This window comes from Phascolarctos cinereus, unplaced genomic scaffold (assembly GCF_003287225.1).
Source record: "Phascolarctos cinereus isolate Bilbo 61053 unplaced genomic scaffold, phaCin_HiC Scaffold_3;HRSCAF=262, whole genome shotgun sequence".
In the NCBI taxonomy this organism is placed as follows: Eukaryota; Metazoa; Chordata; class Mammalia; order Diprotodontia; family Phascolarctidae; genus Phascolarctos; species Phascolarctos cinereus.
The window spans coordinates 52,332,387-52,351,538 of record NW_027555736.1 but is presented as its reverse complement, the minus strand read 5'-3'; the positions used below and the strand labels follow the sequence as shown (position 1 = coordinate 52,351,538).

At 37.1% G+C, this 19,152-nt stretch overlaps 1 protein-coding gene across 3 annotated transcripts in view; it reads left to right on the top strand.

The window, feature by feature from the left end:
* PPP3CB (protein phosphatase 3 catalytic subunit beta) overlaps window positions 1-19,152 on the top strand; it is a 44,934-nt gene that overhangs the window by 5,929 nt on the left and 19,853 nt on the right. For 2 of the 3 annotated variants that reach the window (XM_021006082.2, XM_021006083.2), the window contains exons 2-9: window positions 3,522-3,722; window positions 5,525-5,649; window positions 7,758-7,869; window positions 9,571-9,716; window positions 9,979-10,118; window positions 10,222-10,299; window positions 10,406-10,500; window positions 13,672-13,797. In XM_021006082.2, the coding sequence (XP_020861741.1) occupies window positions 3,522-3,722; window positions 5,525-5,649; window positions 7,758-7,869; window positions 9,571-9,716; window positions 9,979-10,118; window positions 10,222-10,299; window positions 10,406-10,500; window positions 13,672-13,797 (1,023 nt within the window). Of the gene's footprint in view, window positions 1-3,120; window positions 3,219-3,521; window positions 3,723-5,524; window positions 5,650-7,757; window positions 7,870-9,570; window positions 9,717-9,978; window positions 10,119-10,221; window positions 10,300-10,405; window positions 10,501-13,671; window positions 13,798-19,152 lie in introns of all 3 variants that reach the window. The other variant, XM_021006084.2, reaches the window with a different exon arrangement.

Sequence of the window (19,152 nt, the reverse complement as noted above, 5' to 3'; positions counted from 1 at the left end):
TCATTAGGTGAAACTTTGATTTACTAAATGAGACCAATACCTGTATTTATTTTGTTACTAGTTTCACAGCCTCATTTCATTATAAAGATATACATCAGAATTAGACATGTAATAATTGTTAATATGCCTGGATGCATATTCACTAAATATGCAGTTAAACAAAGCTAATTAGATATCCATATGTGATTCATGTAATTAACTTTGGCATATTAATCAATGAACAGTTTTTATTAAGCTCCTACTATGTGCAAAAGACAGTAATTGGTACTAAGAGGGAGATAATACACTATATGATAGCTCATATCCTCAAGGAGCTTATTATATCTAGTTAAGGATTCAAGGCACAAATGCAGTGACTTAAATAGTGCAAGAGATCTTCAAAGCATAGGATTAATTACCAAATAAGAGGAATAGAAAAGAGTTCAGAGGAAATAGAAATTGTCCCAGGGTTTTGTGCTTAACAAAAGATTTTGTAGAGAATGTGGAACTTGAGCCAGGCTTTGAAGGATGGGTAGAATATGGATAGGTGAAGAGGATGAGCCAGAAAGGTATGGGAAGAGACAGTTGGAAAAGTAATTCAAGTTCTAGGAATAGTGGTTCAGCATTTTGCTTGGAACAAGGTTTTATATTTGGGAATGTAGGTGATAAGGCTTGAAGGGTGGTTGTGGAGCTCATCAGATTGTACATATCCTTTGAATATTAGACTAAAGAGTTTGAATTTTAGGCATTGGGGAACATTTTTCAAGTGGGGGAGTGACAGAATTAGTGGTTTAGGAAGATTAATTAGGTAAATAGCTTGCTGGATGCATTAGAGAAGAGAGAAATGGGAAGCAAGGACACCAATTACATTATAGTAGACCGGGTGTTCAGAAGGTCCTGAACTAAGGTTATAGGTAGTTAGGAAAATGGAAAGGAAGAAATGAATACAAGGAACATTACAAAGCAGCTAGGACTTGGTGATTGGATAGTTATGGGATGAGAGAAGGGAGTAAAAGATGAAGAGAAATACCTGTGGCTTTCTTTGTAAGGTCCCAGGTGTGCTGTTAAAAGTTGTATTTTGAACAGAATACAACCTCAGCAGATCTTATGCTCTGGTTGTTACTGAATATTCATGAGCTGATCAGGCTTATAAATGTAGCTTCCTGAATCAAAACTAGATCTATTCTCATAGCTTGATGAGACCATTGAATCCCATTTCAGTTTGAGAAACTTATATTTTAGAAGTGTTTGACCTTTTAATTTTCATTAACATTTCTATTAAATATTTTGTTAGCATTCTATTTTAGTTTATTTTAGAATAATTTTATTTTAAACTTATATATTCTAATGCATTTGAAAATTTCTGATCTAGGTATATTTTTTAATTTTTAGTTGGAAAAATGATTTGCAACAGTTTTTATTTTGTTAAAATAAAGCTAAATTGCATATAGTGAGAACAAAATGTATTTCCTTGGGCCTTGTTCCAGTTCCTGTCAGCAGTAATGGGAATAAATGTGTTTGCAGTGAAAAGAAAATAAGTAGCTTCAAGGTTTCTGTCTTGATGAATCTCATAAGGAAAAGCTAGAGGAATTGGTGATTTCAAATTATTTTAGAGATGGTTAGTATCTTTCTGTCATTTCGTCTTGTGTTCCTAAAAGGGTTGTGTTCTACATATGGTTTTTCCAAGTCAGAGAATGTGAGGGTTTATTTTTTGTTATTATTGTTGTTGTTGTTATTGTTATTATTCAGCAGCTAATGATATCCCATTTTTCACTTCTACTCTCTTCCCCTACCTATCCACTTAACTATTTTTGTAACAGCCTGTTCTTATTTGATCCAGTCTACTTTGGGGTGATTCTCTTTTGAACATAGTACTCATTCTAAATTAATTTTTAAGACCATTTTTGTATTATAGCATCTCTTCTAAACAGTCTCAGTAGTACCAAATGTAGCTGAGTCCCTTTAATAAGCCTCCCCCCCCCCAAAAAAAAAGGGCCTTTGAGTAGCAAAAATAGATATCACCATACATTTCACTTTACTCTTAGAACTCTCTGGTCCTTCATTCAGTTGTTTGCTTTTACGTTAAATATAATTCTGAAAAACTTGATTATCTGGTTTCTCTGAGGGAACATGGACAAGTAGAAGTTCAAGTGAGAGGAAATAGGAAAATTGTAAAAAGTAGACAAAAGAACTTAAGCATAGTAATCAGGACCCATTTATTAATGGGACAAAGGGCTCTATATGATTAATTTAATTGAACATTTTAAACATTGTGTAATTGTTATGTGATCATCATTGTGTGCTGGGGGAAAAAAGAAACAGTTCTTGCCCTAAAAGAGTTTGCATTCTACTAAATACAAGATAATTTGAGGAGTGAAAGGAAAGTTATAACTGGGAGATACTGGAAGAGCTTGATGTAAGAGATGGAGTCTCTTTTAAGCTTTGAAGGAAGCTAGAAATTTTAAGAGGTAAGGGGAGGGAAAACATCCAGAAAGTTCAGTCTACTATACAATGACCTAGGCTAGAGATTCTCAAACTAAGACTCTTTCAGGGGTCAAGTCTGGCTAGTCAAAAGTATTTTCACAATAATACTGAAATGGTTTTTGCCTAATATTCCTCTCTTTCTCTCTTTTTTTTAAAAATGTTCCACCGGCGGTTGGTGATTTTGTATTGATAATTTGGTGCTGATGTTCAAGAGAAAGGTTAGGCTAATATAGACCTGGCAGTTATCTGCACAGAGATAATTAGACCTCGAAGAGTTTATGAGCTCACCAAGAAAGTATATAGAGAGAACAGAGTTCAGGAAAGAATCTTGGGGGGTACACTCACTGTCAGGAGGTGTGGTTACAATGATGGTAATATAGTGAAAGTTATGAAAGGTAGGAGAATCAGGAGAGAAGAATATAATAAAAGCTGAGAAGATGAGAGTGTCCAGGACGAAGGGGGGAGTGGTCAATAGCACTGCAAGCTACAGAGGACAAAGAAAAAAGAGCTGCTGAGTCAAGTTGAGTTAGAAGCCATATCACAAGGAGTTGGATAGTTAGTGGTAATTGGGAAAGTAGAAGCAGCAAGTATAGATGACTCTTTACAGCATACCTGGGAAATCAAGCAAGCAAATACTTGTTAAACTTTATGTTCCAGGCACTGCACTTACCACTGGGGATGCAGCGACAAAGAAGAACGATCTTTGTCTTCAGAGAGCTTACATTTCTGTCTGGGAAACAACTCTTATACATAAGGTTGAGTCAAGTGAAGTGTTTGGTTTTTTTTTTAAAGGCTGAGAGAGACCTACAGGTGTTTCTGGTTATCAAGGAAGGAGCTAGTAGATAATGGCAGACTAAAGATAAATAATGCTTGAGGAAGGTGGAGTTCCTGGAGGAGAGGGGAGAGGATGAGATCAAAGGCACAGCTTGAAGGATTTACCTTGGCAAGAAGAAGGACCACTTCTCTGGGATAGTAGCAAAGGAGGGAATAATGGAAGGGCATTAATAACAATGCTATCAGTAGTGATGTTATGTTTTCACTCTTTTAAAAAATTACAGCTGTCCCTTTCCCTCCAACACACCGCTTGACATCTGAAGAAGTATTTGATATGGATGGGATACCAAGGGTTGATGTTTTAAAGAATCACTTGGTAAAAGAAGGTCGGGTCGATGAAGAAATTGCACTTAGAATTATTAATGAGGGTGCTGCCATCCTTCGGAGAGAGAAAACCATGATAGAAGTAGAAGCTCCAATTACAGGTAATGGTACTATTTTCAACCTTAATTTCATTAAAGACAAATATTTGATTAATTGAATTTAGTGAGGTTTTCATTTTAAATAGCGTTTTGTTTCACAGTGATGTTGAAATTAAGATTTTCCAGAACATTGGCATAATATTTAAGGAAACAATGTAAAGTAGAAGTTATAGTCTAAAATACATGCTTCTTAGCAAACTTTTTTTTTTTGGTCAGTCATAGGGCTTATTTTATACTTCAGTTTTCAGGGAGTGTAGTATAACTGGATCTGGAGTCAGAGGTCATGGTTTCTAAATATTGTCTTCCATTTACTATTAAGCAACAGGCATTGTCCTAGAGGCATAAGTATGAAGAATGAAATTTCCTATTCACAATGAATATACATTCTAGTGGGGGAGACATGAAGTAATATATAAATATATATAGCATAAAGAGAAGAGAATCTATGTAGCACTGTGTGCCAGTCACCGTGCTAAACTCTTTTTACAAATAATATCTCATTTGATCCTTAACAACAACCCTGCAAGGCAGGTGCTGTTATTATCCCCATTTTACAGTTGAGGAAACTGAGGCAAACAGAAGTTGGGTAATTTGCCCAGTGTCACCCAGTGCGGCCCAGTGTCTTGAGGTTGGATTTGAACTCAGGTCTTCCTGACTCCAGGCCTAGTACTCTATCCACTGTGCAATATGTACAAGGGAGTTAAACAAAAGAGAATTTTGGAGAGAGGGCTCTAGCAGTTAGGGGAACCAGAAAAGGTTTACTGTAGCAAATGGTACTTGAACTATGTCTTAAAGCAGAAAGGGACTCAGTGATGTGGAGGTAAAGCAGGAAGGCATTCCAGGCATGGGGGACAGAGAGCTCAAAGGCATCCAGACAGGAGATGGAGTTCTGTGAGTGAGGAACCAGTTTGTCAGGAAGGAAGAGTGTAGGATGAGTGTCATATCTTGTGAGACAGGAACATGAGGTGGCGAAGGGCTTTGGAGGCCACACAGAGAAGTTCCTATTTTGTCCTAGAAGAAATTGGAAGCCCTTGGAGTGGTGGCATAAGAAGCGCCATGGCCAGATGGGCACAGAAGTAAAATCACTCTGGTATCAGGTTCAGGATGGACGGGAGTGAGGAGAGATTTGAGAAGGGAAGACCAGGGAGGAAGAAGTTGCAGTGATCTAGGTGGGAAGTGATGAGGAGAAAGGAGTTTGATTTGAGAGGTGCTACAGAGGTAGAAATGGCAAGATTTGACAGCTGATTAGAGGGAGAGAGTGAAGAGCTGAGTGAGGATCACACTGTGATTATGAGCCTGACCCAGGAGTGACTTACACACAGTTACCTAGATAAGTAGGAAGTTACAGACCTGGGATTTGAACCTAAATCCGTTGTTCTTTCTATTACATCTTGGTGGTAGGTGTACTCCTCCCCCCATTTCCCCCCTCCCCATCTCCTTGACTAGAAGATAATTTTAATTTCACTGTTTTGTTTTTATCTCAAAAGTAGGACTTGTCTTTGTTTTCCTTAAGAGGAACTTCCCAGCAAGTACATGATACATTGAGGTGGACAGTTCTGTGACTCTCTACGAGCCTCATGGAGTAACTCCGTATTTCTGTTACCTGGTTTCCATATGTTAAATCTGTGAACAGATGACAACAGCCACCCTTATAACCTCCATAGGCCCATCCTGAATTCCTTGTGAGGCTTCTCTTATCTCGTTCAACTTCCAAATTCTACTGTACAGGGAAAATTAACACTTAGAGGTTTCCGTTTTTCTCTCTTCTTCTTAATTTACTGTCTGTGATTATCATCTCGTTCCAGTGTGCGGTGACATCCATGGCCAGTTTTTCGATCTCATGAAGCTGTTTGAAGTGGGAGGATCCCCTGCTAACACAAGATACCTCTTCCTTGGCGATTATGTGGACAGAGGTTATTTTAGCATAGAGGTATATAACCAGATATAATCGTTGATTCTGCCAAAGGCGTTGCCTCACTTATATCCACATAACTCCTAGGAGAAAGTTCTTCCAAAATATTTATGAATTGATTTTTTGGTACCACTTCTTATCCTGAGCTTTGGTTTGGTTAAGCCTCCAACTGGTGGGTTAATCTTTCAGAACATCATTGATTCTCTGCCCATAACCTTAGTTTCTGTTTTTCTGAATGGAAATTGTAAGCAATCTGTTGCCCTTGAAGAGCTAATGCTATTCATCTCTCTGATTCTGGTTTCCTGAATTACTGTGAATTATTGATCAGAAGTAGAAGGTTGTGCCTGTGGTTATTCAGTGGATTGATTTGAGTAAGATATGTTACCTTTATTTGATAAGACACATTTACATAACGCTTTAGAGTTTACAAAAACACTTTGCTCACAGTAATCCTACGAGGTAAGTAGAATGTGAAATTGGAGACTCAGAAAAATTAAATTAATTTTATTTATTAGTAAGTGTCAGGACCAGAACTTGAACACAGATCTCCTGATTTTCTGCTATACCACACTGAGGATACAGATCTCCTTGAACAGTACATTTATTATTTGGACTTTGACCATTCCCTGAAACAGTTAAGGTTTCCTTCCTTTTTTTTTTTTTAAGGCAGTTGGGGTTAAGTGACTTGCCCAGGGTCACACCACTGGTAAGTGTCAAATGTTTGGTCAGAGGCCGGATTTGAACTCAGGTTCTCCTGACTTCAGGGCCAGTGCTCTATCCACTGCACTACCTAGGTGCCCCTTACTTAAGGTTTCCTTGATGCATCTGATTTTATATTATGTTAATTCATTTCAAAAAGTGTAGCAAGCATAAATTCAAGGAGAAATCCCTAGATAGTAGGAGTTTTTTTTGTTTTTTGTTTTTGTTTTTTCAGCCAGAGACAAGGTTTATTAAAGATCCTCCATATTGCCAGACTCTTGAGGAACCTAGGAGTCTGAAGTATTGGCTAGTTTCTGAGAATCTGAGCATTGGCTAGATTTTAAGAATCTAAGCCTAGATAGTAGGTTTTGACCTGCTAATAGTTTTCAGAACTTTTATCTGGTAGGTTTTCAATCTGGTTGCCTCACCCTAGAGATTACTAGGTTTCCCAAAACACAGCTGGCAGCACTGGAATCCATCCTACCTCGCCCGGCCTCTTTTAATCCAGGACTTTGTTACTTCTTTTCCCTTTTAGCCCTGAATAATCTTAGTGCTTCAGAGAAATAAAAAGTAGTTCATCTTCAAAAAACAGGGACCCTCCTGCCCGCCCCCCCCCCCCCAGACATATCCACATCCACAGAGAGAAAGTGGTGAAATGTATTTACTTCAGGAAGCTTGGTGAGGTAATTAGGTGTTTTTATATGTATGTTTGTATGCTTTTCGTTAGAGGGTTTCAAAGCTGACCCTTGCCTACATGTTGTTATAAAAGTTACATAGCAAGGAACCAAAACAAACATTCTTCATAGCATAGATGGCCTTTTGGCGTTCTCTACCGTTTTAAAATTACACCTTTTTTTCTTTATGTGAACAAAATGTGTGAGCATCTTTACACATTTTTGAGGTGATTCAGGCTCTTAAAATGAGGTTTGTTGTTTTTTCCTTGCATGTGATTTTATAAGTTGTGATTATTTTTCTAAAACGAAGTAGTGAATGAATAAACGCTGCTTTTTTCCAGCCAGTTGTGTTTAATAAAATCTGCTTGTATAAATCAGATGGCATACTCACACATGCCATAGAAAAATATTTTTCCTATATGCAGTCAAGTTATTTAAAAATACTTTTTAAAAGAAATAACTTTTTTAAAGTTAATTTTAGATAATAAATGCCCACCTTATTCAAGGTACTGTTCTGGGTAGAGAATATATACAAGACATGATTCCTTCCCTGTATTAGCTTACATTCATTCCAAAAGAGGAGACAGCAGGCACACTCATTTGAACAATGAACGAATTGTAGCCATTTCTAGACCTAATCACTAGATAATGAGTAAGAGTAAAACAGGCAAAGCATGGTAAAGTTCCTTTGACTGAGTAATTGCATTAGGAAATATTGTACAAAAATCCTAAATGGAAACTTTTTTTTTACAGTGTGTCTTGTATTTATGGGTCCTGAAGATTCTCTACCCAAGCACATTATTTCTTTTGAGAGGCAACCATGAATGCAGACACCTTACTGAATATTTCACCTTTAAGCAGGAATGTGAGTACTGCCAGAAGACTGGTATCTCGTTTCTCCTCAGTAAATTACTCGGGTGATGGTAGTTCTGAAGACTTTTACTTTGCAGAATTGATGTGTCCAAAGGTGTTCAACTTGAAGATTCTAAAGAGTTCTAAAGGGTTTAGTGGATTTTGCTTCAAAAATTCTGTATTAAATTTTTTAAAAATTCATGTGCTTAGGAATAATGTTAAAACTGTTTTTGAGAAAAAAGAAGAACAAAGCACAGTCCAAAAGAATAAACTCAAGCAAATTTTTGGTGGAATCCTCACATTCCTCCCCCATAGTTCTGTTGACTGTCTCAGGAAGTGTAAACCCATTGCCCATCCTATAGAGGGTTAGCCTTCTACGTAGTTTTAAGTCTACTAGTCTATAAAGTTTTCCCTATTTCTTCCCACACTTCCAGTAATAATACATCTAATGGTTATAAGCACTTCTCTAAGGAGGAACAGTTGTTTTTTTCCTTCAGGTCTAGACTTTCTTGTCTGGGTACATATCGTTTCTTCTCAGTAGAGTAAGTTCCTTGAGGTCAGGGACTGTTTATTCTTTGTATTTCCAGTCCCTAGGACAGTGCCTGACATAATAGTCACTTTTATAATGCTTGTCGAACTGAGTTTAGTTTCCTCAGCATAGGGAAGTTTTGGTGTGGAAATTCCCTCTTCAGATGAATATCTGTAGCTTAGAGAAGTCTCTGGTTCACTAAGAGGTAAAGTATCCTGTTGGTCAGCATGGGAAGAGTGTTTCAGAGGCAGAACATGAACCCAAGCTTCCCACAGTAGAGCCAGTCTGGCTACTGGGGTATCATGTCCCTTAAGAGCTGTACTAGAATTCAGAGTTGATGTTTCTAGTTTTTATTTTTTAGCCCTGGCCTAAGTTTTCTCAGACCTTACACATGTTTATGTTCTTTTTCATAGCTTCTTACTAATTCACAGTAAATGTTAAAGTCTTTGAAAAAGAAAAACTAGAGAGAAAAAAGTCTTTTTCTTCCCAGATAACTAATGTGCTACGTTATCTTTCACATTTCTCCTTCTTGACCCTAGAAATGAAATGTGATCTCCTAGTGCAGCCCCCAAAACAAATAACATATCCAGTATCTTGGAGGTAGGATGAAGCTATAGGTTCTATATAATACCTCCTTGAAAGTGAGAGGATTCTTTGAGAGGATTCTTTCTGTCATACTATAGCTTTTCTCTTTCTAATTGACTTCCCTTTTCAGGGATGCTTCAGTGGAAAGATGGAAGCAAACCCTTCCATGCCTCTGCAAACTATAAAGATGATGATTATTTTTAATCAAACTACCTATTTGAAAATTTTATTGCTCCTTCAGTTTGTTGAAATTCAGTTTAAATCATCTGTCTTGCTTCTGACAACGTAGTGGCCAAAGACCCATAGAACAGGATTTTTAAAAATACTGAAATTATGTTGCCTTCATGTATGTGTTTAAACTCTTTGAGTAGGTTGAAAAAAAGTGAAGTGTTGAGCCATTTGCAGTTTTGCCTTATCTTGGCTTTGTAATGTTAAGATAAAATATTTTGTCTGAATGCAATCTATGACTTTTTGCTAACATTTGTTGCTTAATTTAGAGAAAGACATTTGTCTAATTTTATTTCTCACTTTGCATATTATGCCTTTAAAATGCTTAGGTAGTAATTTAATTCTCTACTTATTTCTCTATCTCTTCTGAAGGTAAAATTAAGTATTCAGAAAGAGTCTATGAAGCTTGTATGGAAGCTTTTGATAGCCTGCCTCTTGCTGCACTTTTAAACCAACAGTTTCTTTGTGTTCACGGTGGACTTTCACCAGAAATACACACACTGGATGATATTAGGAGAGTAAGTATTAATCTTCTTTAGTTCCAAGGTTGATTGGGGAAAGCAGGCCTTCTTAGTTATAGTTTCCTCTGTTTTCTTTTTAAAAAAAAAATCTTCAAACTTATTTTCATAGCTTAGATTTGTTAACGGTAAAAATGTATTTGTTAATACATAGCATTCAGGGTGGGTAAAACTTGCCCATGACCATTCTCTCCTCACCATTTGATGAGTTCTTTCTTTCTCTTTTCTTCTTTCTTTCTTTCTTTTTTTCTTTCTTCCACAGTTAGATAGATTTAAAGAACCTCCTGCCTTTGGACCAATGTGTGACTTGCTATGGTCTGATCCTTCAGAAGACTTTGGAAATGAAAAATCACAGGAACACTTTAGTCACAATACAGTTCGAGGATGCTCTTATTTTTATAAGTAAGGGGAAAAACCCAGGAATACATCACATTTTAGACATTAAAATGCCATACTCTTCAAAAAGCAAAGTGTTGCTTTACTTACAGTTCTTTTCTCTTCACAGCTATCCAGCAGTGTGTGAATTTTTGCAAAACAATAATTTGTTATCGATTATTAGAGCTCATGAAGCTCAAGATGCAGGGTAAGAATTGTGTTTCCATTAACGAAATTAACACCTTAAATACAAAATCAAACTTAGTAACCATGATTGATGCTTTACGATGCATATTAAGCTATTTGTTTTGCAGCTATAGAATGTACAGAAAAAGTCAAACTACAGGGTTCCCTTCATTAATAACAATTTTTTCGGCACCTAATTACTTAGATGTCTACAATAATAAAGGTAAGATGTTATTGATAAAAAATTGTTAAACAACATAGAATTTTAAATGGCTTATTTTTTAAAAAATAAAATAAAGAAAAGGTACTGTCTGAAATAATCATCTATTACTGAAATTTCATAAACTGCTACAGGATATAAGGGGGGAAGTAAACAGGAGCAAAGAATGAAAAATGTGAATCATATGTAAAATCTGTTCCAGAACTAAACACCCAAAAACACTTTGGACCCTGTGAATTAAGTACGTTGAGCACAAGCCAGACTAAGATTTTCTAGAATTCCCTTTTGAATCGTGTCTTACATTTTGGTTCAAAGAATTTTAGTGTTTCCATCAAGTTGCTGCTCCTTGGATTTTTTCATTTCAGTCTGTTTAATTTACATCGGCTCATTATTTAGCTACCATTCATCTAGTTTAACATTGTCTGATGTAGGTCTTTTTTCCTTTTGCTGGGCTTCATTTCCAGGATTCCCACTATAAAATGCCATGGGATAGTGATGTATTATCACATTTTTAATCCACTCTGGTGTCTTACTGGCAAACATTTCCCTAACAATCTGCCTTTTTTTTTCTCTTCCTACTGTTTTTTCTCCCACTTTCTTTTATTTCTTCACTCTCCTTCTTTGTCTGATTCCATTGTCACAGTTGCTCCCCCTCCTGAATTTTTGCCCATCTGCAATGCTTAGGTTTTGTGGAAAGTTGAGCATGTAAGCCTAATGGCGTATAATGACAGAGTATCTTAATATAGTTCAGTGTGTGCCGAGGACACTGAAAAAGAGATCCAGCATGTTCACGTAGTTCACATTTTCAGAATAAGGACATTAAGAGGCCAGCTCCTGTTCTCTCTCAGTATGTCTGGAATTTAATAGATTATGCCATTGAGTCTAGTGTCAGACTGGAGTGGATGTGCCAAGAGGAAGATTTTTCTTTTTTTTTGTATGTGGATGTTAAAAGTGACAATGAGGTCAATGCCAAATATAGGCTTTTCTGTATGTTCAGCATATGTAAGATTTCTTAGAAATTGGCCAGTAAAGGAATGTGATAATACATGATGAGCTTTTCCATGAGACCAGATATGAGGGCCTTCGATAGTAAATTTGATATTAGGTACTCCCAGGAAACTTTCACTAGCCACTCTTAAAGTTGCTGCCAGAGATGCTAGTATCTAGAAGTTAATGCCATTGGTTGCTTGTAAAGATTGTGCATTTGTGTTCCAATTTACAAATCTTAAAGCTATTTTATAATGATAAATAAGAAATAAAGGGCTCTGTTTAAAGAAGAAACAAATCCAGACTCTGATTCTGTTCTTGAAAACTGGGCAGAGTGCTACATTCATCCTGTGCCAGTGATAGATGTCCCCAAGTATGATTCCCTCAGACAGTATTACAGGAGCTGGTATTTGGTGCTCAGCAGAGATTTGTTTTGCTTGCTTTCACCTGTCAAATCTTAACCCTTGAATAGATTAAATGATTTTTAGTGCTTGTAAAAGAAACCCAGACCATTGTACCTGTCTGTCAAAATCAAATTTCTTTTTGTTTGGGGTATGTGTAGGAATCATGTTGGGTGTTTTATGTTCCTGTGTAGTTTGGGTATATTTAAGACATTCTGCTTCATCATGCAAACTTTCCAGATGCATTTCTAAATGTTATATTTTTTAAAAACCAAGACTAAAACATAGAGATTAGTTTAGAATGCTCAAGGTTAAATTTTAATTTGTTTTCATATGTTAAAATATGTAGCATTATTTATAACCGTATAATACATATCTTAAGAGTTATTAGCCTTTTGAACGCCTACATGTCAGTACTTCCATGAAAAGGTTCTGTAGTATTGAGTGAATAAAGACTATGTAACCAATAATAATCATGCCATTTTACATTTCCATAATGCTTTATAGTTTCTAAGGCTCTTTTACATGACTTTATTTGGTCTTCACAAGAACCATGTGAGGTAGGCACATAACAGGTACCCCTATTTTATAGAGGATGAAATAGGACAGGAAGGGTGGGACACATAGGTTTGTTGACTTTCTTAAGTGCGTGTAACTTCAAAATGACAGAATCTGGACTAGAAATCAGCTCTTCTGGCTCTTGAGGCCAGGGCTTGGTCAAAGAATACATTAACAAAAAGCCAATGGTGGGGATTTTCTAGTTAGTTGTGTTTTTAAGATATTGTTCTCATTAATGATTCAAAAATCATGAAATAAAAAATTGAAAGTAAGTAACCTTTTATTGAGTGCCTTCTCTGTGCAAGGCAATGTTGATTGCTAAGAGAGATACTGTGACGATACGGGGCATCGTCTGTGCCTTCACAGTGCCTGCGGTCTAGTAGAGGAAATAGGACATATTCAATTAACTAATAAAGAGTAGGCAGTGCATAGGAGACAGGTACAGAATCTTTCCAGGGTTCAAATAAGGGAAAGATCACTTTATGTTGGGGGAAGATTTCATGGAAGAGGGGGCATTTGACCTGGGCCTTCAAAGACAGGTAAGAGGAGATTAGTTAGGTATTCAAGGTGCAAGAAATGACTTCGAACAAAAATTTGGGGATAAGAATGTATAGCACATATTCAGAGAATGCTAAGTAGACTAGTTTGGTTGGAGTTTGGAGTGTGTCCAGGAGAACCATTTGAGATAAGTCTGGAAAGGTATGTTGGGATCAAGTTTCCAAGGGTTCAGATTTTTTTTTTTTTGTATTTTACAAGACTCCTCCCACCCAAAAGCAAAACACTTTTTTTCCCAGTGATTTTACCGCTCCCTCCCCCACCCCAATTCCCTCACCTTAAATGAAATACTCACATTTTAAAATTGAATGATTAATTATTTGTGTTTTTAGTTTTAAGTATAGCTTGGCCACTTTTTTCAAATTACCTGCTATTAGTTACAGCTGAAGAAATCTTTATGAAACTTCGACCCTTCCCTGCATCCTTTACCCTTTTGTGTTCACCATTGGATTATCTCAAGAAAAAAAAAAGATTTTTAAAAGAAACTAGGCATTTTGCCAATAGTCCTGAATGAAGATATGGTTGACCATTTTTCCCTTTCTAAAAGTATGTCACGTCTAAAAATCAGTGTCCTACCTTCCCTTACAATCCAAAAAATATGTATTTTCCCACTTTTATGTGTTACATTTTGTGCTAAAACAGTCTTACATTGACATTTAAACTTATCTTGCAGCTGCTGTATTAAAATACGAAAATAATGTGATGAATATTCGACAGTTTAACTGCTCTCCACACCCTTACTGGTTACCTAATTTTATGGATGTCTTCACATGGTCACTACCATTTGTTGGAGAAAAAGGTATGATTTATATAATAAGCAATTTTACTTCTTCTCTTACTCGTTTACTTTGGTACACTGATACTTGCCTAAAGGAACATGCAGTATAGTTTCACCATGGGTACAACAGCTCTTCTTATGTCAGTGGGTGTGTGGATAGGAGAGCCTCAAAGATATTTTAGTTAGCTGTTTACAGCCCCCATGTGAGGATATCTGGGGGGCTGGGAGAAGACTTAAAAATAGCACAGTGTTGTCTACAGCTGTTGGGTATTCTTTCTTTTTTGTTTAGCTTAAATCTTATGTGAATCTTATGAGAGGTGTGATGGCTTTGCTTTGGAAGAGACCCTTTTGTATAAATTTTATTTTCTGGGATGCCAGACTCAGGATTTTTAAACATTAGTCATTTTAGCAGTTCTGTACATACAACCTCAGCTTCTACCAGTCTTCACATCTCATACATTAAAATTAATATGGAATTTAAACTATTTTCTGATTTCCTAATTTGTGTGTGCTTTCTACAAACAATGGAATTTTGAAAGGAGCATAAATGATATTGTAAAATTTTTATATGGTGTCCTTTAGAATATTTAGGACTACTTTATTTTTCATTGTCTTCATTTTCTCTAGTGGAATAGGGTTATACAGAAAGTGCCTCGGTTTCCTTGAATGTGTAATACAATAGTATGAGAGAAAAGGGGTGGTAGTAAAACATTGTGTTCTAGTTTCCCCTCTGTTTTTTTCTCACCTCTTTCATGTTACGCAGTGTTCCTTTCTGTACAGTATGTACTGCTTCTGCCAAGGCTGCTTTGGTACCAAAAGACATAGCCAGTATGCAAAATTGAATATTTAACAGGTTGTCAGCAGACTGCACTTCAGTCTTTGATAGTTCTAAGTCCAACATTAAGCTAATGTGGAGATAGAGTTACTATAGTATTTCAGGAGATGACCAGTTAAGGGCTTGAGGTGCAAGGGCTATATTACACTTACAATTGTCTTTCTTTGGACTAGCAGAATAGCTCAGTTATAGACTCATAGAGCCAAAGGGCATCTCATAGAGGCTTTGGTTTATTTAGTTTATTTCCCCATCTCTAGGTTATATTACAACTAAGCCATTTTTTTTAAGTGACATCCTTTTTTTTTTTTTTGGAAACAACACAATTTCCCCAAATCCTCCACATACTCCCTACCTCTGGCCCCCCAAAAAAGTTAAGCAAAACTACCTAATGGGATGGTTGAGCCATTTTACTTTTGTATCATATTTTGATATTTATATATAAGGAGAAGAAAATGCTACTAATTCCCTTCATACTTTTGTCTAATATGCCCTCCTAGCCTAATTTAAATTCTAACTGCTTGAAGGACAAGACAGGAAGTATTGATAGCAACAGCTATTTATTAACTAGCTTCCTTCTTATTACCAGATCTTCATGGAATTAGAATTTTTGAACTAGAAATAATAGCCTTAGAAATCATCTAATTTAGGGGTTCTTAATCTAGGGTCTGTGAACTTATTTAAAAAAAAATTTTAATGACTATTTCATTGTTACTGCTTTTCTTTCTAATCTTATGTATTTTATGCATTATTCTGTGAATGGTTCTTTAGGCTCTGCTACACTTCATTTTTTCCCCCCTAAATTTCATTATTTATTTATTTATTTGGGGAGTTGGGGTGAAGTGACTTGCCCAGGGTCACACAGCTAGTAAGTGTTAAGCGTTTGGTCTGAGGCCAGATTTGAGCTCAGGTCTTCCTGACTTCGGGGCAGGTGCTCTATCCACTACGCCACCTAGTTGCCCCTAAACATTTTAAAAAAAATTTATTTGGTGCATTTGTCATCTTTTTGAGGTGGTGCAGGGGATCTGTGCTTAGTTGCTGCAGATTATTCCATTCTCTTGCCAGAAGTCTCATAGGTCAGAGGTGTCAAACTCCTGGGGCCTAAACTAGATTAAAATGTAATTGGGAAATGTTTAGCAAAATAAATAAATGCTTGCCAAAAGTATTTTCCAGTGTTGCTAAGATTCCATCTTCCACCCAAAATGGACAGTAAGATTTCTCTCTCTGCTCTTTTTGTTTGTGACATTTTGATGATTGCATTGAGTGATAGTCAATGCAAAGAAATTGACCTAGAAACCCACACAGGAAACATTAAGTGGATGAATAATGTATACAGTTTACAAATTGACATAACATTTCAGTGGGCAGCACATTGATTTAGACACCTTGGATAAGCAATGCAGGTGGTCCCATGAGTTGGCCCCATTTGAATTGGGGGAATAATGCGAGCAGTATTACATTTGGGTTTTTCTTAGCCACATAAGCCTATTTTTTTGAAACACCAGTGTTTTGCTGGTGATGACATATGGCTGGAAATCTTGGAACATTGATTTCAGAAGAATCAAGATTGTAGGTGGCTCAGAGAGTAATGGAAAAGCACCTAGTGGGTTGTATCGTATTGTCATTGATATCCTTAAGAAGTGGCATAAAAGACATCGTTAAGGAGATGGATGACCAGTAAAAGAGGTTAGCTATTCATTTAATTAGAGTTTTCCCCTGGTGTCCATGAAAAGAGAAAAGCCTTTTAATTTCCTACTCTACCATATGGCATTGTAGTATAGTGTATACAGCATTGGATCTGCTGATGGAATACCTCATTAAAGTTCAGACTGCCACCTTCCTTCTGTCACCTTGGTGAGTCACTTAACTTTTCCAGACCTCAGTTTCTTCATATATAAAGTGAGGGAACTGGACTAGATGATTTTCCCTAAAATTGTGATTCTAACGCTTCAGGGTACATCTGATGTGGGATAGAAATTAAGGGTTACGTAAAAGTAAAGGGCTTGGCCTTGGGAAGGAAAAGGAACTAGTCTTTTTCAGAGTATAGAAGATGTGAAAATGTAAAATAGTGAAGAATGTAGAGAGATTTTAAGATGTAAAATAAGGTGTGACTGAGCTTACAATGGATGGCCTTTCTTTTTCTCAATGTGGTAAGAAAGGAGATCCTCTAATGAGAGTGAGATGGGAGGATTGGTGTCTGGGGGATTAGTCACTGTGGGAAATACAGTAGTCATTCAGAGAATAATAAAAGGATTACTGAGTAGTAGTGAAGGCCCAGTTGATATTTGTTAACATAATTTTGTAGTGGATCTAGTCAGCACCCTCATTGCTCCAGCAGCAGTCAAGTGGAAACAGAAGGTAAATAATGAGAGTAATCCAGAGTTGGGGTTTGGCAAGGCATGGGTGGTGATAGGACAAGGGTCAAGAACAGTGTGTTGTTAAACTGGTTGGTTGTCTGTAAGGCTAGAGGGGAGAGATGGATTGGGAAAACAGGGAGGGATAAGATTGGATGGGGTGAAATGACTTGAGTTTTCAATGAAGAAGCATAATAGGCTTAGTGTTTAGGCAGAGGACAAGTTGAAAGGATAGGTCATCAGAGGAACTTCAAAGTTCTAGATTATGGCGGTAGAACAGTTTTGGGTGATGGTGGGGATACAGGTATCCTCATCCCTGTGTGGCTGAAGTAGAGTGAAGTTTTGGGATGGGGAGTACTGAGGAAGTTGATAAACTTGTGTTTGAAGGGAAATCCATGTATTTATTGAAGTCCGCAAGTATGAGGGCAGGGTTAGGGTGCCAGATGCTTAAACTCCTTAAGAAAAGATTTAAGAATGATCTAGGATCTGAATAGAGTGATGAAGATAAATTTTGTGAACCTCGAAGGAGAAGAGGGTTACTAAGTGATAATGTCTAAAAGTTATCTGGAAGTGATAGTGAGGAGCAGTTTTGCCTGTTGCTTCTGGCCGTTGTGTTTAAGGACATGAGAGGAGAGCACTAGTATTCTGGTAAGAATGTGGGCAGGGATTCAGTATCTTCTGGGGAGATCCAGGTTATGATGAGGGCAAGAAAATAGGAGTGTGCGTTTCATAGAATTATAGATCTAAAGCTAGAAGGTACAGACCTTAAAGGTCATCAAATTCAACCCCTCTTTTGCAGATAAAAAAACCAAAGCATGGAAAGAGGGTTCAAATGACTTGACCAGTGGCCCCTCGTCAAGTCATTTAACTAATATGTGTCTGAGGTAAGATTTGAAAAAAGTATATTTGACTGGGGAAGCAACATTTCCTTTGGGGGCTGTCACTCAAGAGAGTCCTGAAGGGACATGGTGTTGGGGCATTTGAGTGGATAAATAACTAGTGATTGGGTCTTGAGGGGCCTCACAGAAGACCTTCCTGATTTCTGGTGGTTGTGAGGCCCCATTGGTGTAGGATCTGTTGTGCAGTAAGCACCAAAAGCTTTGTGTTTACAGTAGTATCAGCTGACATATATGCAGTAAGGTTTGCTAAGTGCTTTATGCAGTCACCTCCCATGTGTTCACTTTTCCATGGGGATTTTTGTAGGATTTTTTCATAAGAACTTGAGAATTGGTTCTGTATGGGACACCAAACTTTTCCAAACTCTGTTATTCTTCATTGTTTTTTCTCCATCTTTGAAACCCTTCCTGATATTTGTCAAGATCCACTACTAATGTTTCTTCTCTTTATGTCATGCATTTCCCTCTTCTCTTTCTCCCAAATGCTAAACTACTTCATTTGTATTCATGAGTTAGTTTTAGATCCTCTCAGATTATAGGGTCCAAGTCTTCTAGATTTGCAACTTTGGTGTTAGCCTTAATTAATTCCTCATCTTCCCTCATTCTACTTATCCATTCCTTTCTACCTTATATCTGACCTCTTTCTTCCTACAGCCACCATCCTTTATAAGCTCTCACCTGGACATTTGCAGTAATAGCTTCCTGGTTGGTCTTACTGCCTCCCTGCCCCTACCCCCCCAATCTATCCTACTTATAGCCGGCAATGTTGTTTTCCTAAGGCGTAGGTTTAATAATATCATTTCCATACTCTGTAAACTCCAGCAAATATAAACTCTTCTATTTGCCATTTAAAGCCCTTTGCAACTTGGCCTCGACCTGCTTTTCCAAACTTAAAAATATTTCTCTTCTTCTCATATTTGATGGTTCAACCAGTGTGGACTTTTTACTGTTCCTTACACCACTGAATCCCTTATCTCTGTGCCTTTGCTCTAGCTGTTTCACAGACTTCAAATGCACTTACTCCTCACCTTTGCCCCTCAGAATCCCTTATTGTCATTCATGATTCACGTCAGGCACTCCCTTCTACATGAGACCTTCCTGATTCCCCCCAGCTCACTAGCTGTTAAATACCTTCCTTCTCAAAATTACCTTGAATTTTTTAAAAAAAAATTTTTTTAAGGTAATAGGAGTTAAGTGACTTACCTCGGGTCACACAGCTAGTAAGTGTCAAGTGTTTGGTCTGAGGCCAGATTTGAACTCAGGTCCTCCTGACTTCAGGGCCAGTGCTCTATCC